Source organism: Cygnus atratus, unplaced genomic scaffold, assembly GCF_013377495.2.
Source record: "Cygnus atratus isolate AKBS03 ecotype Queensland, Australia unplaced genomic scaffold, CAtr_DNAZoo_HiC_assembly HiC_scaffold_34, whole genome shotgun sequence".
Taxonomy (NCBI): Eukaryota; Metazoa; Chordata; class Aves; order Anseriformes; family Anatidae; genus Cygnus; species Cygnus atratus.
The window spans coordinates 580,530-599,719 of record NW_026109932.1 but is presented as its reverse complement, the minus strand read 5'-3'; the positions used below and the strand labels follow the sequence as shown (position 1 = coordinate 599,719).

Below are 19,190 nucleotides of genomic sequence, written 5' to 3'. Positions count from 1 at the left end.
AACTGGGGTCTCTCCTGTGCTGGACCTGGAAGCAGCCAGGGCAGGGCATGAACTGAATTACTTGTCCTGCCATCACTTCCTTGGGCCTTCATTTTGTGTGCAGATGTGCTTCTTATCTTGCAGCCTAACACAATCCAGCAGGAACATAAACCTCCAGAGGCATCTGCATGTGGAGGTCACATATATGTGATGGTGGTATTACGCAAGATATGGCAGGAGAGAACTCAAATTGCTCTTCAGAAATGCATTATGATTAGGGGAAGAGCTGTGCTGTTGCACGGGCCATGGCTTCCTTCAGGGCCAGCATCACAGCCTTGTTTCTAAGACTGTAGATGAATGAGTTTAAGAATGGGTACAGGACAGTGTTCAGCAAAGCTACAATGCTGTTGGTCTCCAAAGAAACATGTCCTGAGGGACGTGCGTAGAGAGCAATGCAGCTTCCATAGGCAATGGCCAAGGTGGTGAGATGGGAAGAGCATGTAGCAAAAGCTTTTTTCCTCCCAGAGGCTGCTGGCATTTGTAGAATACAGAGAAAGATGCTTGTGTAAGATGCCAGAGTTAAACACAAGGAAGACAGCACGATAAACAATATGAAAACTGATTCTGTTTTCCAAAGCGGGGTGACGTCAGAGCAGGAAAGTTGGAATAAGGGAGTGTTGTCACAGAAAAAATGCTCAATCTTGTTCAAATCACAGAAAGTGAGCTTTGAGAGCAACACCAGGTGGGAACTCAAGAACATGAAGCCCATGACCCAAACAGCAGCAACCAGGTGGATGCAGAGCCGATGCTTCATGATGGCAGCGGAACTCAAGAACATGAAGCCCATGACCCAAACAGCAGCGACCAGGTGGATGCAGAGCTGATGCTTCATGATGGCAGCATAGCGCAAAGGCTGGCAGATGGCAATGTAACGGTCAAAGGACATGACAACAAGGAGCGTGAACTCTGCAGCACCCAGGGCAAAATAGAAAGAGGACTGGGCAAAGCAGCCACCTACTGAGATTGTTCTCCTGCCAGAGCTCAGAATCACCAACAGTTTGGTGCTTGTGGAGGACGTAAACCAGATTTCCAGGAATGCCAGATTACCAATGAAAAAGTACATGGGGGTTTGCAGGTGATTATCCACACACACCAGGAAAATGATGGCTGCATTCCCCATCACCGTTGTCAGGTACATGAGTAGAAGGAGCAGGCAGAGAAATAGCTGTAGCCTTTGATCAAGCCTCTGAGAAGCCCATAAGGATGAATTCAGAAATGACAGTTCCATTGCCTACTCCCATGCCCAATTTCCATTCATCCTGCTGAGGCAGAAACATGGCAAAACCAAGTAAAATAATTTCATGGTCTGGACAGGCGGCTATCTCCTTCCTTCTCTCTTTCCTTGCTTGCAGGCTTCCCATACAACACAGAGAGAGACTGACTTTTGTGTTTCACATATCAGTTAGAGTTCTCTGGGAATTTCTTGTCTTCTTTCCAACTTTGTCCATCAGCCACAAATGATTCTTTCTCAAGAACACAGGGCTAACAAGGGGTTGTTAGCGATTTCACCCTGTTCCTGGGAAAGTCCACATTCACTCAGAACAATTGCAAACATCCATTATAACAATGTTTCAAAAGGAAATCTCATGTCCTGCACAAATACTTTCTATTACGTAGGTGCTAAACCATCAATTCAAATATGTACGTTGAAAGTTATTCTCTCTCCTCTTCAGTACTTGCCTTTTTGGACTAGCAACAGCTGGGGATCCCCTGCTTCATTTCAAATCAAGCAAATTTCAAGTACCTCTTTTGTAATGCCCTGCTTTCTCTTACATCCTCTTCCTTTGTTTCTTTAGGAAAGAGGGAATACCAGTAGCAAGTGTAGCTTGCCTTTTTCGGTACTCTGAATTAAGGACAAAATTCATTATGGTCCCACCAGGTCAGTGGAAACGGATCTGTCACACAATCTCATCTGACCTCATTCTGCGCCAAAATGCAGTTGTTTCCAAACAGTTGCTCTTCGTTCTTACTATCAAACATTCTCACCTAAATGCCTTACTTTTCCGAGAGGTGGAAAAATCTTGTCATCTTCAAAAGCTTAAGGACAGTCCTTGTTGTACAGAGGAAGCACCTAGAGAAAACAAAGTGCCAAGTACTACCATGTAGGTTTATATTTCAGCTGTCTAAAAGTCACATCCTTCAGGCTGAGCAATTTAACTTACTCCCATCCTGTTAATGCTGAGAGAGAGAAGAGTATCTGAAAGAGATCCCTCAACTTTATTTTGCATGGCAGTTCTAGGCTGGGACGACCCAGCCATGAGCGCTTTCTCTTTTCTCCATTGACTGTTGGGGGAGCCTCGGGAGAACAAGTTCTCACAGGCACCAGGAGTGAAGTAGGTGAAACTCATTACTCAAGTCTCAAGTCTCTGACGATTTTGGTAAATTACTCTCTTCTGTAAATCAAACTACTCCTCTAACAGGAAAAAAAAATGAGAGAGAGAGAAACTTATTCATTAAAGACAGACATTTCCTCCTTCACCTTTCCCTATGTGTTTAGACATAGAAAGGATCAGAGCAGATGACTACAAAAAGAGAACACCTCCAAATGTAAAGGTGGAGGAGGAGATGATGGGTTCTAAGCAGTGAAGTGGTTTCTCTGTGGGCTGTGTTGTCCCCTCAGAACCTGTCCCAGGGCAGAATGGGTGCACTTAGGCAGGAAAATGGGAAGCTCAAAAGTAGGTAGTACAACCATGTTTGCATGGACATTTCAGCCTGGGGTTTGGGCTGCTCTTAGACCCCAAATGGCCCACCTTGCTCTTCGCCTCTAGACTGGCAAAGGGGAATCTGTGCGCTGGCTTCATCTGGAAAACTTGTTGAGATTAATCCATTGGCTGTTTTAATTATTTTAGCAAAAGCTCAAGCCCATTCACCAAGAGCAGTATGTTGTGGTTTAGAACTGACAGACAGCTAAGCACTGAGGGGATCTGGTCAAGGACCTTTTTCTCCTACAACGAGGGTAAATAAGAATGGGAGGCAGTGATAGGAAACAAGTCTGGTCAGTCACATAAATCATAAGATCACAAAAACATAGAAAGATTTTGTTTCAAAGGCACCTTAAAGATCATCTATTTCCAACTGCCCTGCCATAGGCAGGGGCACCTTCCACCAGACCAGGCTGCTCAAAGCCCCATTAAGCCTGGCCTTGAACACTTCCAGGGATGGGGCACCTACAGCTCCTCTGGTCAACCTGTTCCAGTGCCTCACTACCCTCAGAGAAAACAATTGCTTCTGAATATCCAATCTAAAACTACCCTCTTTTAGTTTAAAAGCTACCTCTGCTCTGACTGGAAATGCAGGCTGGGGAGACCCAGTGGGCACAGTTGTTTGTGCTGCTGCTGCTAAGGACAAGAGATATGCATCCCAGTCTGTCTCAGGAGCCTCACACTGAAATGTAGGTGCACGGGGTTCATGTCCAAGCCTGATACATGGACTCCTCATCCTGGTAGAGATGGTCAAGGAAGAGGAGCACTCTTTTGTAAGCACCCAGCAAAGAAGTGCACAGCAGCTGTCCCAGTCCATGTCTTTTCTACCTCCTGCAGCTACTGAAATGGGGGACAGTCACCTTAAAGGCCTATGTCATGCTTTTCTGATCCATGCAGAGGTTTCAGATACCCAAAGGCATCAGAAATGGCCCCAGAAACCAATGTCCAGGTTATCCCATCTATTTTTAGTCACAGACTCTCGTCTGCATGGTATCTCTCCTCCAGCTGGACCCCTCTCTTCACATCTAATTCCTTTTCCAAGGACCCCCCAGTGGGCTGCATCAGCTCAGTACTTTGGCAACTTGGTTGTACATGTTGCACCTGGGCTATTGCCTATGGTGGGGCATTAAGAGAAGCTCCTTTCCTCTTCTTGTCTCACACCTGGCTTTCTCATCTGGAAGAAATCTCAGATGATGAGCTACAGGCCTCAGAAAAAATTTGTCTCTGTGAAACTCCAGAGAAATATCTTCATCAAAGAGTTCATCGAGCAAGGACCTGTGTGGGTTGTGTTTGCTGAAAGATGAGAAGCAGACAGTCCTGAAATTGTGAGCTCTGGTGGGCTAAAGCAGCCCTGTGTTTCAATTCTCCTCTGTGTTGATGAAGCATGCTGCCAGCTGGCACTGAGCAAACCAGAACCTTTGTAAAGAAGCCTCTGAGACATGGGGTAGAGAAAGGAGTAAATGTTTTATTTAAAACATTGGAATTTAAAACCCTGGAATTTGATTGAAGGCACTTGATTTGATATGAGCTACTCAATAAAGGTGTTGTTTATTTTTTTTTATGTGAGGGTATTGTTTGATATGTTACAACAAAGATGTATGATATTTTTCAATATACAAGAAAAACATGGTAATATATACATTATATATACTCCTTGATCTTATAGTAAGGACTAGGTATAGAATTAAAAGCATACATATGTTTATATACCTAAAAGATTTCCTTAGTTTTATTACATTCTTTAATGTTCCTCATCAGAAAAGGGAAGGGCTACTGACGTCATCTACCTGGACATCTATAAGGATTTTGATACGATCTCTCACAGCTTTCTTGCTACTAAACTGGAGGAATATGGATTTGATGGATTGACTGTTAAATGGAGAAAAGAATTAGCTAGATGGCCTCATCCAAAGAGTTGTAGTCAATGGTTTAATGGTCAAGTGGAAACCATTAAGGAATGTAACCCTTAAGCGTCTGTGCTGGGACCTATACCATTAATATCTTCATAAACAACATGCAGAGTGAGATTGAGTACACCCTCAGCAAGATTTCAGTTGACACCAGGCTGAGTGGTGCAGTTGACATGCAAGTGGGAAGGAATGCCATCCACAGGGACCTAGACACACTTGACAAGTTTACTCACGAGAAACTCCTGAAATTCAGCAAGGCCAAGTGCAAGGTGCTACACCTAGGTAACGGAAAGCCCCACTCTCTATATGGAATTGGTGATTAATAGATTGTGAGACTGCCTGGTAAGAGGGACTTGTATTGGTGTACTCCAAAAGACGATGATCTGGTTATCTGCTGGCAGTGTGCACTTGCAGCCCAGAAAGCAAACATCATGCATTGCACAAGAAGAAGAGAGACCAGCAGGTCGACGGAGGTGATTCCTTTCCTTGTCTCTTTCCTAGAGAGTCCCCACCAGCAGTACTGCATCCAGTTCTGGGATCCCCAATATAAAAAAAAAAAAAAAAAAAGACATAGAGCTGTTAGGGTGGCTGAAGAGGAAGGCCATGAAAATGATCAGAGAGCTGGAAGATTTCCCATGCAAAGAAAAGCTGAGAGAGTTGGGGTTGTTTAACCTAGAGGAGAGAAGGCGCCAGGGAGCCTTTATTGCTGCCTTATTGCTGCCTTTTAATAGAATCACAGAATGGCTTGGCTTGGAAGGGACCTCATCTTGTTCCAACCCCCCTGCAATAGGAAAGGATGCTACCCACTAGATCAGGTTGCCCAGGGCCTCATCTAACCTGGTCTTGAACGCCTCCAGGAAAAGGGCACCCACAACCTGTCTGGGCAACCTGTTCCAGTGCCTCACCACCCTCTGAGTGGAGAATTTCCTCCTAACCTCTAATCTTAATTTCGCGTCTTTTAGTTTGAAGCCATTCCCCTTTGTCCTGTCATTATCCAATTGACCAAAGAGTTGCTCCCCATCTTTTTTATAAGTCCCCTTCAAGTACTGAAAGGTGCAATGAGTTCCCCCCAGAGCCTTATGAGGGTCTGTAGTAACAAGACAAGGTGTCATGCTTTTGAACTGCCATAGCCAACTTGGCTAAGTCTCGCCTTGCCAGTGCCCTTGTCCATTGCCACCGCTGGCTGTCCTATGCTATCCCACACCTGTTTCCCTGCAGGCTACAAACATCCATCTTGCTTTCTCACCTGGCTCTCATATTGGAATTTCTTTGCATTCAATTCTCAGGCTGTGCCCTGAAACACAAACCCATATTTCCTCTACAAACATATTCCCTCCAGGTGACCTCTGACACAAGAGCACAACCTTTCCACTAACATATCTCTCCTGTCATGCCCACCCCTCACCACCAAGAATTTCTCTTTGAGGCAGGTAGGCACTTAAAGACCAGGAGGCACTTAAAGACCATCTAACAGCCAGGAGGGAAGGGTTGGCCTGGCAGCTACTTCAGAAAGATGGGACCTCCCAGTGCCTTGCCCAGCCATGCTCCTGCTGCTGGCCTCTCAGCTCCAGAGGCAGAAGTGACCTCACGGTCCCCGCCAAAGCCAATTGCTTCCTAGTGGATTCAGAGTTTCTAAGGCAAAATCGACACCCTATAAGAACATCCAAAACTGGCACCCTGCTTGGGGCCCAGCACCTAACAAGATAAAAGCAAGGTCATTGTCATCCTCCAAGGCCATACATCTCCTGATGGCCTTTCAGTTTCTCAAAGGATTGGACAGACCTATGTGCAAGCTCTGTTAGGTGCTAGGTCAGGAATGACTTTGAAATAAAGATTTACACTAGCTGCATGTGAGTGGCTCCTCAGTTCCTTATGACAGCTAAAATGACACCCTCTTAGACCAGCCATGTGCCTGAAGGTGGCACACCAGGTCCTCAGGCAGAAGTGCCCTGACACCCACCTGCACAGCCATGGGCCTCCTGCTGCCTCCTGAGGTCCTGAGGCACAGCTGACCTCAGCAGAGCATCCCCACCCATCTCCTCCTTGAGTCCTGTGACCTGATCAGATCCATGTCACCTCACCTTCCTCCTCCAAGACCAAGTGATTGCTGCAGGACCTCTCAAGGCCTGCCCAGCCTCATGGGGTGAAACTGCTTCAGTTTTGTGATAAGAGAGCAGTGATGAGGGATGTGTGGATTAAGTGGTTAGTGTTTAGGGATTATATCTTCCTTCCATGTTTAGGGATTGGGCAGAGTCTTAGAGGGAGGGTTTGGTGTTCTGTTTTGAGTACCCAGACAGTGTTTAAGGCATGGGGTAGATTTTTGATTAGGGTTTTTATTATGTGGTTTGTTATGAGACAAGGGTTGGTGTTAAGGCTGGCAGTTTAATGTTAGCGATTAAGGGCTAGGGATTAACTAGAGGAATAGGTTAAGACTAGTGGTAACCGGTGATGTCTTTGGGGGCTTAAGTTAAAGGTAGGATTTGAGGTTGTGAATTAGACTGGATTAGACTTGCGGATTCCTTTCAGGGTGAGAGATGGCATTAGGGTATCATTAGGTTTTCAGGTTCCTGGTTAGAAAAATTGCCAGGACATGACACAAATGTTTTCCTAGTGAGTGTTGCAGAAGCATCAGCCTTACCTGAACCCCTCTTAACTCTTCAAAATCTTTCCTTACTGTTAGCCAAGACCCTCTTCTCTCCCCCAAATCTCCCACCGTTATTCTTCCAGCTTCCCCCTGGCCTCCCCAAATGTGTCACCCTGTTGGGGGCAGCTTTCTGATGGCCTTTATGACCTCAGAGGCTCTGCCTCCCTGCTCTTGGCCAGCCAGGGGCTGGGACAGAAGTGACCTCACAGCCAGCATCCACAGGGCCACAAGGAGCTGTTGTGCTCAGGAGGCCTCTTCCCAGCCCCCCCAGGAGCAGTGGGTGCAGGGGATGCCCTGAACAAGTACTCCTCAGGTACTCTGCCTGCCAACCAGCTCATGCTTCAGAAGGTCTCCTACATGTCCAGACTCATGTTTCTTCATGTTGCCTTTAGCAACTCCAGCGCATCCTGAAGGGAATGGCCACCTCTGTGTGGAAAATTGAATTAAGAACTGAATATATATTTTAGGCCAATGTTGAGAACTCTGCAATGTTGAGAACTCTGCAACTTCTCTGTTGAGAAGGAGTTAGTGTGAAAGTCGTGATAACTGGCATTGCTTTATTCAGCTGGTTTCCCAGCGGACCGTACCTCCAAAGAAAAGTGATCTTGAGACTCTGTCTGTCCCACTGCCCATGATGGCACCCTGCGGAAACAGCCTATGGCACTTGGGCTCATTCAGGTTCATCTCACCACACTCACACCATGGGCAGTCTCAGATGGACGAGGCAAACATGGACTTCAGATGTAGTCATTTAGTCTCAGTAGCGGGAGGAACAAAAAAAACTGTGTGAGCTGGGAGGAGAGCCCAGTGCTGGGAGCGGTGGTTGTGAGGGGCTGCTCTGGGACCATTACCCTGGAGCAGGATCTCCCAGGGTGTCCAGAGAAGGGCCCAGCCCAGCCTCTGCTCTGCTGGTCTTCCCTGTCTCTCCCAGGAGGCCAGCCCAGCCCAGACCCTCCCCTGCTCTCCGCAACTCCCTGTCCTCTCTCCAACCCAGCCCAGCCCAGCAGAACAGCCCAGCCTGCGATGGCACACAAACAGGAAATGAAGAAGGGGAGGTCAGTGGCAGTGTCCCTGCTGCTGCCATCTGTAGGAGATAAACCCCACCGATCCACCTTCCCAGACAGCATGCAGCCCCCAGGCCAGCCCCACTTCCCAGCACAGCACAACACTGCTGGCCCTGGGGCTCCTCAGGCAGCACCACTGCACACACACAGTGCCCTGCTCTGCTCCCGGGACACCCCATGACCCACACAGCCTTGCCCCAGGCCACCACGTCTGGGCTGGCCTGAGCAGCCATTCCTGCAGCCCCTGCCCATGCTGCCCACAGCCCCCGAGCTGGTGGTGCTGCTCTGCAGAGCGAGGGGGCTGTGGTGCGCGGGGCCGTGGGGGCACTCTGCAGGGCCGTGCTGGTCAGGCTGGGAAGGCAGAGCCAGCTGGTGGAGGGCACTGCCACTGACTGCCTCCCACACAAGTGGATCTTTGGCCATGGAGGGTGCGCACAGATAGCCGGCCTTCTTCAGAGTCACAGACTCATGGATAAGAAACAAGGAAATCAAGGAGCCTACTTCGAGTCTATTCCTTTGCAATATCCATGAGAGTATCTATGGGAGAAGAGCTGAGCCTTCAGGCACTGCCCTCAGCACATCCCCTTTTATGCTGGAGAGGCTGGTACGGAGCCAGCTGTGTTAGAGAAGTGCCCTTGGCCTGTCCCTGCCTGTGGACACAGGACTGCCAAACAGCAGCACGGTGAGCAAGCGACAAGAGCAATCAGTCCTCACAGCAACACAAGGGCTCTGAAGGAGAGCGTGGGAGGTGAAAGAGAGCAGCTCAGGAAAGACCAAGCCTTGGGGCTCGCTGGCATTGCTGCTGTGCCAGGACTCTTTCCCCCCCACCTCTGCACACAGCCAAGTGCCCCTGCAGCTCCACAGCAGGTCTCTAAGGAAGGATCTCAGACAAGCAAGTCACTGCAGGGTCCTTTCTTTTATTTAAATATATCTGAAACACACTTTAAATACACCTTGTTTCCACAAAGTCTCAGAGTCACCCAAGACAGGTGGGTGTTTACATGGAAGAAGATGAACAAATCATTTCTTTTTGTACAATATTACCACAAGAAATCCAAAGCAAAATGAGAAAAAAATAAAAAATACATCTCACCTGTAATGAGTTATATTATGAGTGGTATGAGAAGGAAGGTAGTTTATCGCTTTTGAAAAACAGTCATGAGGTTCCAAATAGCATCCTTCAGATCCTGGTTCCTCATGCTATAGATGAGGGGGTTCACTGCCGGAGGCACCACCGAGTACAGAACTGCCAGCAAAAGATTCAGGGACGAGGAGGACATGGAGGGGGGCTTCAGGTAGGCAAAAAAGGCAGTGCTGAGAAACAGGGAGACCACAGCCAGGTGGGGGAGGCATGTGGAAAAGGCTTTGTGCTGGCCCTGCTCTGAGGCAATCCTCAGCACAGCCCTGAAGATCTGCACATAGGACACCACAAGGAAAACAAAACACCCAGATGCTAAAACAGCACTAACCACAACAAGCCCAACTTCTCTGAGGTAGGCATCTGAGCAGGAGAGCTTGAGGATCTGGGGAATTTCACAGAAGAACTGGTCCAGGACATTGCCTTGGCAGAGGGGGAGGGAAAAGCTATTGGCAGTGTGCAGCACAGCATAGAGAAAAGTACTGCCCCAGGCAGCTGCTGCCATGTTGACACAAGTTCTGCTGGCCATTATTGTCCCATAGTGCAGGGGTTTGCAGATGGCAATGTAGCGGTCATAGGCCATGATGGTGAGAATATAAAATTCTGCTGAGATGAAAAAGACTAACAGAAAGGCTTGGGTAGCACAGCCTGCATAGGAAATGGTCGTGGTATCCCACAGGGAATCGGCAATGGCTTTGGGGATAGTGGTGGTAATAGTGCCCAGGTCGAGGAGGGCGAGGTTGAGGAGAAAGAAGTACATGGGTGCATGGAGGTGGTGGTCGCAGGCTACGGCTGTGAGGATGAGGCCGTTGCCCAGGAGGGCAGCCAGGTAGATGCCCAGGAAGAGCCCGAAGTGCAGGAGCTGCAGCTCGCGTGTGTCTGCGAATGGCAGGAGGAGGAACTCATTGGGGAAGCTGCTGTCGGACATTTGCTGGCTCTGGGACCGGTCTGTTGAGAAAAAGAGAGAGAAAAGTTAGAGAAACTTCTCTCAGCAAAATCCACTCCTTCTCTCACAGAAATAACCACTCTCTGAGCTTGCATTTCAGCTATGGTAGTGACAGTGCAGGGCAGGGACTCTTAGCCTCCTCGTTGTTTATCACACTGCAGGACAGAGGCTCCTCTCCTCTTCTGGAGGTCCAGCTGAGGAGGAGGTGGCTCATGCCCTAACGCCCCTGAGGGCAGAGGCTGTGCTGAGTGGCAGAGGAGAGCAGGGGGTTTCTGCAGAGAAAGTACCTGCAGTGCAGGCCTGGCAGGGAGTGCCTGAACTCCCCCTCCCTTGGCATTTCAGGCAGCAGCTTCCCTGTCCCCACATCTCCTCCCCGCCATTGCTCACAGACCCTGTCCCACTTGCTGTGTGCTCAGCTCTACTCTGCAGACACCTCCTGTGCCTGGAGACTTTAAAGGGACATCTCCCTGTGTTTGGTGGCTAAGCAGTAGCTCTCACCTGTCCTCAGAGATCTTCAGGACAGGAAAGTGAAAGAAGAGACCCCAGAGTGTGCTTTCCCTTCAGGTAGTGGAGGAGTTGGACTTCCCTTTCAAGAATCTCCCCCAGAAATGCCCTGGGGTTGCAGTGGTGATGTGAGCATCCTGGCCCATGTAGCAGCCCCCTGCCAGCAACAGGACCCTGCTCTGCCCTGGCTTTCTGGTCCTTCCACCCACAGCTTCTCCCCGCAGTGCCCTGGGCAGCTCCCTGGGGAGGCTGAGAGCTGAGCCTGGCAGACGGCAGAGGCCCTGCCCCGGCACACAGCCCCTGGGGCACAGCAGGGACCCTGCTCTGCACCACAGCCCTGGGCACCCCTGACTGCACCCCGGCTGCACAGCCTGAAGTCGGCCTGTGAGAAGGAACCCTCATGTCCTGTCCCTCTGACAGCTTTGGGTAATAAAACCTGCTATATAATTAGTCAATCTTCTCTCATCTCAGACACTCAAGTGTCCTCCTGAAAGATCCCAGAGGCTGTGAGATTTGCCAGCAAATCTGCAGATGGCACCAGGAAGAACAGCTGTGCTGCCCCGCAGCCAGAGACTTACCCTGTTCAGGGCTGGGAAGATTCTCCCTGCAGTGAGCCCTCAGCATCCCCCCCTCCACACTGCCTTTAACATCTCCCTCCCTTCTCTCAGCCGCCCTTGTCCCCTGCAGGCAGTGCCCCCAGCCCTGCTGTGCTGTGCAGAGGAGCTGCTCGTGGGCAGAGCTGTCTCTCTGCAGCGCTGCCCGCTTGCCAGGAGCTCCCCTTGGGCCCAGGAGCCTGGCCCAGCTCAGCAGCACAGGGAGCTCTTGACAAGTCCCTGGGCCTCCAGGGGAATCGACTTTGAAACAGACTGAAGCCATCACTGCTCTTCCTTCCCTCCACTGGGGAAGAAAACTCATTTCCAGCACTGTCGTTCTTCATATCAGAAAAAGTATGAGGTCCAAGAATCACCTTTCCATGTCCTGGTTTTAGGCAGAACACCCAGGCAAGGACAGGGAGGGATCTGCCTTCCCCCTGCTGAGGGAAGTTCTTCATCTGAGTCAACCAAGGCATCTCCTTCTTTGCTTGCAGTCCAGAGGCTAGAAGGGGTCTTAGCTGCCTCTCCCATGCCTCACACAGGCCCACAGGAACTGGATTCCTCTTGCCTTTGTTCAGGCGGGCACAAACCAGACATCTGCATGTCTGCTGTGTGTCTCAGCTCCCAGCACATTTAATGGAGGTGGAAGGCAGGAGGGAGATGTTCAGATGCAGACACCAGGTGACATTGGAGGTGCCAGAGTGACATTTGAGTGACATTTGTGGTGTCAGATTTCTCTGGGTCATAAACAGAGGTGATATGAGGAAACTGCTAGCAGCGGTAGCCCAATGGCAAAGAAGTAAAGGCAGGACCTATCCAACCTCTAAAGGCTTTATTGCTCCCAAATCCATTTAAATATGAAACGTAGATGTGAAATATGACAAGATAAATATGTTTGGGGGATATAATACCTCCATTTTATGTTATTGGGAGGACATGCATTTTTGGAAATATCTCTATAAATTTATATTTGCATAGAGGGAACATCCTCACCTTGCTGGGACATGTCCCAGACCTATGAAAAAAATCATAAATCTTCTAGACAAGCTACAAAATTCTGAAAATGAAGACTTCTTACACAGCGAGAAGAACAACAACAACAGAAAAACATCTTTTTTTTTTATTTCACAGAATCACAGAATCACAGAATGGTTGAGGTTGGAAGGGCCCTCCAGAGATCATCTAGTCCAACCCCCCTACTCAAGCAGGCTCACCTAGAGCATGTTACACAGGATCACATCCAGGCGGATTTTGAATATCTCCAAAGAAGGAGACTCCACAACCTCTCTGGGCAGTCTGTTCCAGTGCTCTGTCACCCAAACTGTAAAGAAGTTCTTCCTCATATGACAATGAAACCTCCTGTCATTCAATTTATACCCATTACCCTTGTCCTATCACTCACCACCACTGAGAAGAGTTTGGCCCCATCCACTTTACATTGTCCCCTCAAGTATTTGACATCTTGACATCAGGTATCTGACAGCAAGTTGAATATCCCAGCTCTCAATCTCCTGGGGTGCATCAAACACAGCTGCTAGGCTAAACAGATTGTCCCTCCAGCGTTGGTGCTTAGTACTTTTCCTACAAAAAGGACAGAAACTCTTGCTCCAAGGAGGGCGACGAAGATTAATAGATCGTTGAGGAGCGGTGAGGTCACTCTGTCCGCTGGACCCTCTCTAGAACTTCCTTCTATGTGACCCTCTTGTACCCTGGGGGTGTGAAGCCCAGAAACTGGACACAATAGGTTCCACGAGAGGGTGGGCCTCACCAGAAGGCTGAGCTGAATTTAAGAAGGGGAGGATCACCTCTGTGCGGTTCGAGTTGGACTGCTGGGTCCCTTCCAACACTCCTATGATTTATAAAGGTTGATAAGCAAGGCTAGGATCCCATTGGCCTTCTTGGCCACAAGGGCACGTTGCTGGCTCATGGCTAACTTCTCCACCACGACTCCCAGGTCCCCCTCTGCAGAGCTGCACTCCAGCAGGTCAGCCCCCAACCTGTACTGGTGCCCGGGGTTGTTCCTCCCCAGGTGCAGGACCCTGCACTTGCCCTTGTTGAACCTTGTGAGGTTCCTCTCTGCCCAACTCTCCAGCCTGTCCAGGTCCTTCTGAGTGGCCGCACAGGCCTCTGATGTGTCAGCCACTTTGACAAGCTTTGTATTGTCCACAAACTTGCTTAGGGTGCGCTCTGTCCCTTCATCTAGATCATTGATGAATAAGTTGGATGGCACTGGACCCAGTACTGACCCCTGGGAGACACCACGAGCCACAGGCCTCCAACTAGACTCGACACCATTGAGCACAACACAGAGCTCTGCCATCCAGCCAGTTCTTGATCCACCCCACTGTGCACTCATGGATCCCACAGTTCCGGAGCTTGCCCAGGAGGATGTTATGGGAGACAGTGTCAAAAGCCTTGCTGAAGTCAAGGTAGACAACATCCACTGCTCTCCCCTCATCCATCCATCCACCCATCCAGTCATCTCATTGTAGAAGGCTACCAGGTGGGTTAAACACAACTTCCCCTTGATGAATCCATGGTGACTGCTTCTGATCACCTTCTTTTCCTCCATGTGCTTAGAGATGGCCTCAAGGATGAGGTGCTCCATCACCTTTCCAGGGATGGAGGTGAGGATGACTGGTCTGTAGTTGCCTGGGTCTTCCTTCTTGCCCTCCTTGAAGACTGGAGTAATGTTGGCTTTCTTGCAGTTCTCAGGCACCTCTCCTGTTCTCCAAGACATTTTGAAGATGATAGAGAGAGAGCCTTAGCAATAACGCCTGCCAGTTCCCTCAGCACCCTCAGGTGCATCCCATGGGGCCCATAGGTTTGTGGGTGTCTACCTTGCCTAAATAACCTCTAAGCCAATCCCCTTCAACATGGGGAAAGTCTTCTTCCCTCCAGGTTTTCCCTCTTGTTTCCAGGCTCAGTAGTGCTTGGGTTCTAGCCTTAGCAGTGAAGACCAAAGCAACGAAGGCATTCAGTAACTCCACCTTCTCTGTATCTGCCATCACCAGGTACCCACCTCCTTCAGCTGAGCACTCGTATTTTCCTCAGTCTTCCTTTTGCTGCTGATGTATTTGAAGAAGCCCTTCCTGTTATCCTTGATGTCTCTCGCTAAATGTAATTCTCACTGGACCTTGGCCTTCCTCATGAGGATGAGGTAGAAAGTCTACCCAGGAGGATACCTAGGGCGAGGCCTCAAGACTATGTTATTGGGAGGACATGCATTTTTGGAAATATCTCTATAAATTTATATTTGCATAGAGGGAACATCCTCACCTTGCTGGGACATGTCCCAGACCTATGAAAAAAATCATAAATCTTCTAGACAAGCTACAAAATTCTGAAAATGAAGACTTCTTACACAGCTAGAACAACAACAACAGAAAAACATCTTTTTCTTTATTCACAGAATCACAGAATCATAGAATGGTTGTGGTTGGAAGGGCCCTCCAGAGATCGTCTAGTCCAACCCCCCTACTCAAGCAGGCTCACCTAGAGCACGTTACACAAGATCGCATCCAGGTGGATTTTGAATATCTCCAAAGAAGGAGACTCCATAGCCTCTCTGGGCAGTCTGTTCCAGTGCTCTGTCACCCAAACTGTAAAGAAGTTCTTCCTCATATGACAATGAAACCTCCTGTCATTCAATTTATACCCATTACCCCTTGTCCTATCACTCACCACCACTGAGAAGAGTTTGGCCCCATCCACTTCACATTGTCCCCTCAGGTATTTGACATCTTGACATCAAGTATCTCGACAGCAAGTTGAATATGAGCCAGCAGTGTGCCCTGGCAGCCAGGAGGGCCAATCGTATCCTGGGGTGCATCAAACACAGCATTGCTAGTCGGTCGAGGGAAGTGATTGTCCCTCTCTACTCTGCGTTGGTGCGGCTCACATCGAGTACCTGTGTGCAGTTCTGGGCACCACAGTACAAAAAGGATGTGAAACTCTTGGAGAGTGTCCAGAGAGGGCGACGAAGATGGTGAAGGGCCTAGAGGGTAAGACGTATGAGGAGCGGCTGAGGTCACTGGGCCTGTCCAGCCTGGAGAAGAAGCGGCTGAGGGGGAACCTTATCGCAGTCTACAACTTCCTTGCGAGGGGGAGGTGGAGAGGCAGGTGACCTATTCTCTGTTATCACCAGTGACAGGACCCGTGGGAACTGGTGTGAAGCTGAGGACAGGGGGAAGTTTAGGCTGGACATCAGGAAGAGGTTCTTCACCGAGAGGGTGGTTGCACGCTGGAACAGGCTCCCCAGTGAAGTAGTCACTGCACCAAGCCTGTCTGAATTTAAGAAGCGATTGGACTGTGCACTTAGTCCCATGGTCTAACTTTTGGGCAGACCTGTGCGGTGCCAGGAGTTGGACTTGATGATCCTATGGGTCCCTTCCAACTCAGGATATTCTATGATTCTATGATTCTATGATTTATAAAGGTTGATAAGATCCCCTCTCAATCTCTCTCTTCTAGGCTAAACAGACCCAGGCTAGGATCCCATTGGCCTTCTTGGCCACAAGGGCACGTTGCTGGCTCATGGCTAACTTCTCCACCACAACTCCCAGGTCCCCCTCTGCAGAGCTGCACTCCAGCAGGTCAGCCCCCAACCTGTACTGGTGCCCGGGGTTGTTCCTCCCCAGGTGCAGGACCCTGCACTTGCCCTTGGTGAACCTCGTGAGGTTCCTCTCTGCCCAGCTCTCCAGCCTGTCCAGGTCCTTCTGAGTGGTCGCACAGGCCTCTGATGTGTCAGCCACCTTGACAAGCTTTGTATTGTCCACAAACTTGCTTAGGGTGCGCTCTGTCCCTTCATCTAGATCATTGATGAATAAGTTGGATGGCACTGGACCCAGTACTGACCCCTGGGAGACACCACGAGCCACAGACCTCCAGCTAGACTCAACACCATCGAGCACAACACAGAGCTCTGCCATCCAGCCAGTTCTTGATCCACCCCACAGTGCACTCATGGATCCCACAGTTCCGGAGCTTGCCCAGGAGGATGTTATGGGAGATAGTGTCAAAAGCCTTGCTGAAGTCAAGGTAGACAACATCCACTGCTCTCCCCTCATCCATCCATCCACCCATCCAGTCATCTCATTGTAGAAGGCTACCAGGTGGGTTAAACACAACTTCCCCTTGATGAATCCATGGTGACTTCTTCTGATCACCTTCTTTTCCTCCATGTGCTTAGAGATGGCCTCAAGGATGAGGTGCTCCATCATCTTTCCAGGGATGGAGGTGAGGATCACTAGTCTGTAGTTGCCTGGGTCTTCCTTCTTGCCCTCCTTGAAGACTGGAGTAATGTTGGCTTTCTTGCAGTTCTCAGGCACCTCTCCTGTTCTCCAAGACATTTTGAAGATGATAGAGAGAGCCTTAGCAATAACGCCTGCCAGTTCCCTCAGCACCCTCGGGTGCATCCCATTGGGACCCACAGGTTTGTGGGTGTCTACCTTGCCTAAATAACCTCTAAGCCAATCCCCTTCAACATGGGGAAAGTCTTCCCTCCAGGTTTTCCCTCTTGTTTCCAGGCTCAGTAGTGCTTGGGTTCTAGCCTTAGCAGTGAAGACCAAAGCAACGAAGGCATTCAGTAACTCCACCTTCTCTGTATCTGCCATCACCACGGTACCCACCTCCTTCAGCTGAGCACTCACATTTTCCTCAGTCTTCCTTTTGCTGCTGATGTATTTGAAGAAGCCCTTCCTGTTATCCTTGATGTCTCTCGCTAAATGTAATTCTCACTGGACCTTGGCCTTCCTCATTGCATCCCTGCATTCTCTGACAATGTTCCTAAATTCCACCCAAGTCGTCTGTTCCTTCTTCCACATCATGTATGTTTTCTTCTTCTGTTTAAGTTTTCCCAAGAGCTCCTTGCCCATCCACGCAGTTCTCCTGATCCCTTGCTTGACTTCTTTCTTGTAAGGATGCACCAACCCTGAGCTTGGAGGAAGTGGTGCTTGAATATCAGCCAGCTCTCCTGGACACCCTTTCCTTCTCGGGCCCTGGCCCAGGGGATTCTTCCAATTAGGTCCCCGAAGAGGTCAAAGTTAACTCTCCTGAAATCCAGGGTTGCAGTCCTCCTTTTGCCCTGATTCCTCTCGCAGGATCCTGAACTCCAACAGTCTCATGATCACTGCAGCTGAGACTGCCCTCAACCTTCACATTTCCAACTAGGACCATCTCTGTTGTTAGTGCAGGTCCAGCAGTAGCCCTTCTCCTTGTTTGGCTTACTTTCCTGCTGCATCAAGAAGTTATTCATCAATGGCTCTGCAGCAAACTCCTGACCGTTTGTCTTGAGCTGTGGTGTCTCTCCAGCAAATATCTGGTGGTTAAAGTTCCCCAGAAGAAGCAGGCCTGAGAATCGTCGAGGCAACTTGCAGCTGCCTTTAGAAGGCCTCATCCACTTCCTTTTCCGATCCGGTGGCCTGTAGTAATCCACCACAATGTCGGCACTACTGTTGGCCTGCCCTTAATCCACACCATAGTGGCTACTCAACTCGCTACATTCGTCCCCACCTATGCAGGAGCTGCATAGGATTCCAGTTGCTCACTGACATAAGAGGCAACTCCAACCACCCGCCTTCCTGGCCTGTCCTCACTAAAGTCACAAAGCCGTCCATGGCCACATTTCGGTCATGGGAGATGTCCCGCCATGTCTCAGCATTGCAACGAGATCATAACCCTGCAACCGCACACACACCTCCAGTTCCCCTTGGTTATTCCCCATGCTGCGTGCATTTACATAGAGGCATTTGAGTTGGGCTCCCAATGCGTCTGCCTTTCTGGATGGGCAGCTTTAACTCGTCCATGTGGGCCTACGGTAGCTGTTAAGCTCTGTTCCCTCTCTAGGCTCTGGGCATCCTTTGCCGGCTCTGGTGTTCAGCTGGCGTGAGTGGGATGGCATGTCATCCCGTACCTTATCCCCAGCATCCCTGATGATCTCCCCCTCCCCCATCGATACAAACTGGAGTCAAAGGCAGCCTACTGCTATGCCACAATTGATATCCCTAAAGCATTTTTCTCCATTCCTTTGCCAGCAGCATGCAGGCCACAGTTTGCTTTAATTTGGAGGGGAGTCCAGTCCACCTGAAATCAACTGCCTCAGGGGTGGAAACACAGCCCTACCATTTGCCAAGGACTGATTCAGACCGCCCTGGAACTGGGGAAGCTCCTGAAACCAGCAGTACGTTGATGGCATCATTATGTGGGGTTAGAAAGCAGAGGCTGTTCTTGAGAAAGGGAAGAACATGTACCAAATCCTTCTGAAATATGACTTTGCTCTAAAAAATAAGGTCAAGAGATCGGCACACTGGATCCTGATGCAGGCTGGCCATGGTGAAGGGGGCCACTGCAGAGGCACGGGCTGGGCATCGTTCAGCGGGTGGTGAGCAATTGCATTGCGCATCCTTGCTTTGTATATCATTATTATTATTATTATTATCATCATCATTATTCTCTCTTCCTTTTCTGTCCTATCAAACTGTCCTTATCTCAACACGTGAGCTTTTGGGGTGAGGGTGAGCTGTGTGGTGCTGAGCTGCCTGCCAGGTTAAAGCACAACATGCTTGACAACCACACTCTAACAGCACAAATCACACTTCTAAAATGCGTCTCTCCCATGTCAGCGAGGAGCAGTCGGTGATGACTTCAGTC

General features: G+C 49.5%; 2 protein-coding genes across 2 annotated transcripts; both read right to left on the bottom strand.

Moving 5' to 3' along the window:
- Positions 1-253: 253 nt before the first annotated feature.
- LOC118261207 (olfactory receptor 6C74-like) lies at positions 254-1,280 on the bottom strand. Its single transcript, XM_035571926.1, is given in 3 exon segments — positions 254-787; positions 845-1,225; positions 1,227-1,280. Coding segments are annotated over 3 exon segments (969 nt in total).
- An 8,215-nt stretch (positions 1,281-9,495) lies between these two features.
- LOC118261212 (olfactory receptor 14C36-like) lies at positions 9,496-10,080 on the bottom strand. The gene has a single exon (XM_035571930.1). The coding sequence runs from the start codon at positions 10,078-10,080 to the stop codon at positions 9,496-9,498; it is 585 nt and encodes a 194-aa protein (XP_035427823.1).
- Positions 10,081-19,190: the final 9,110 nt, after the last annotated feature.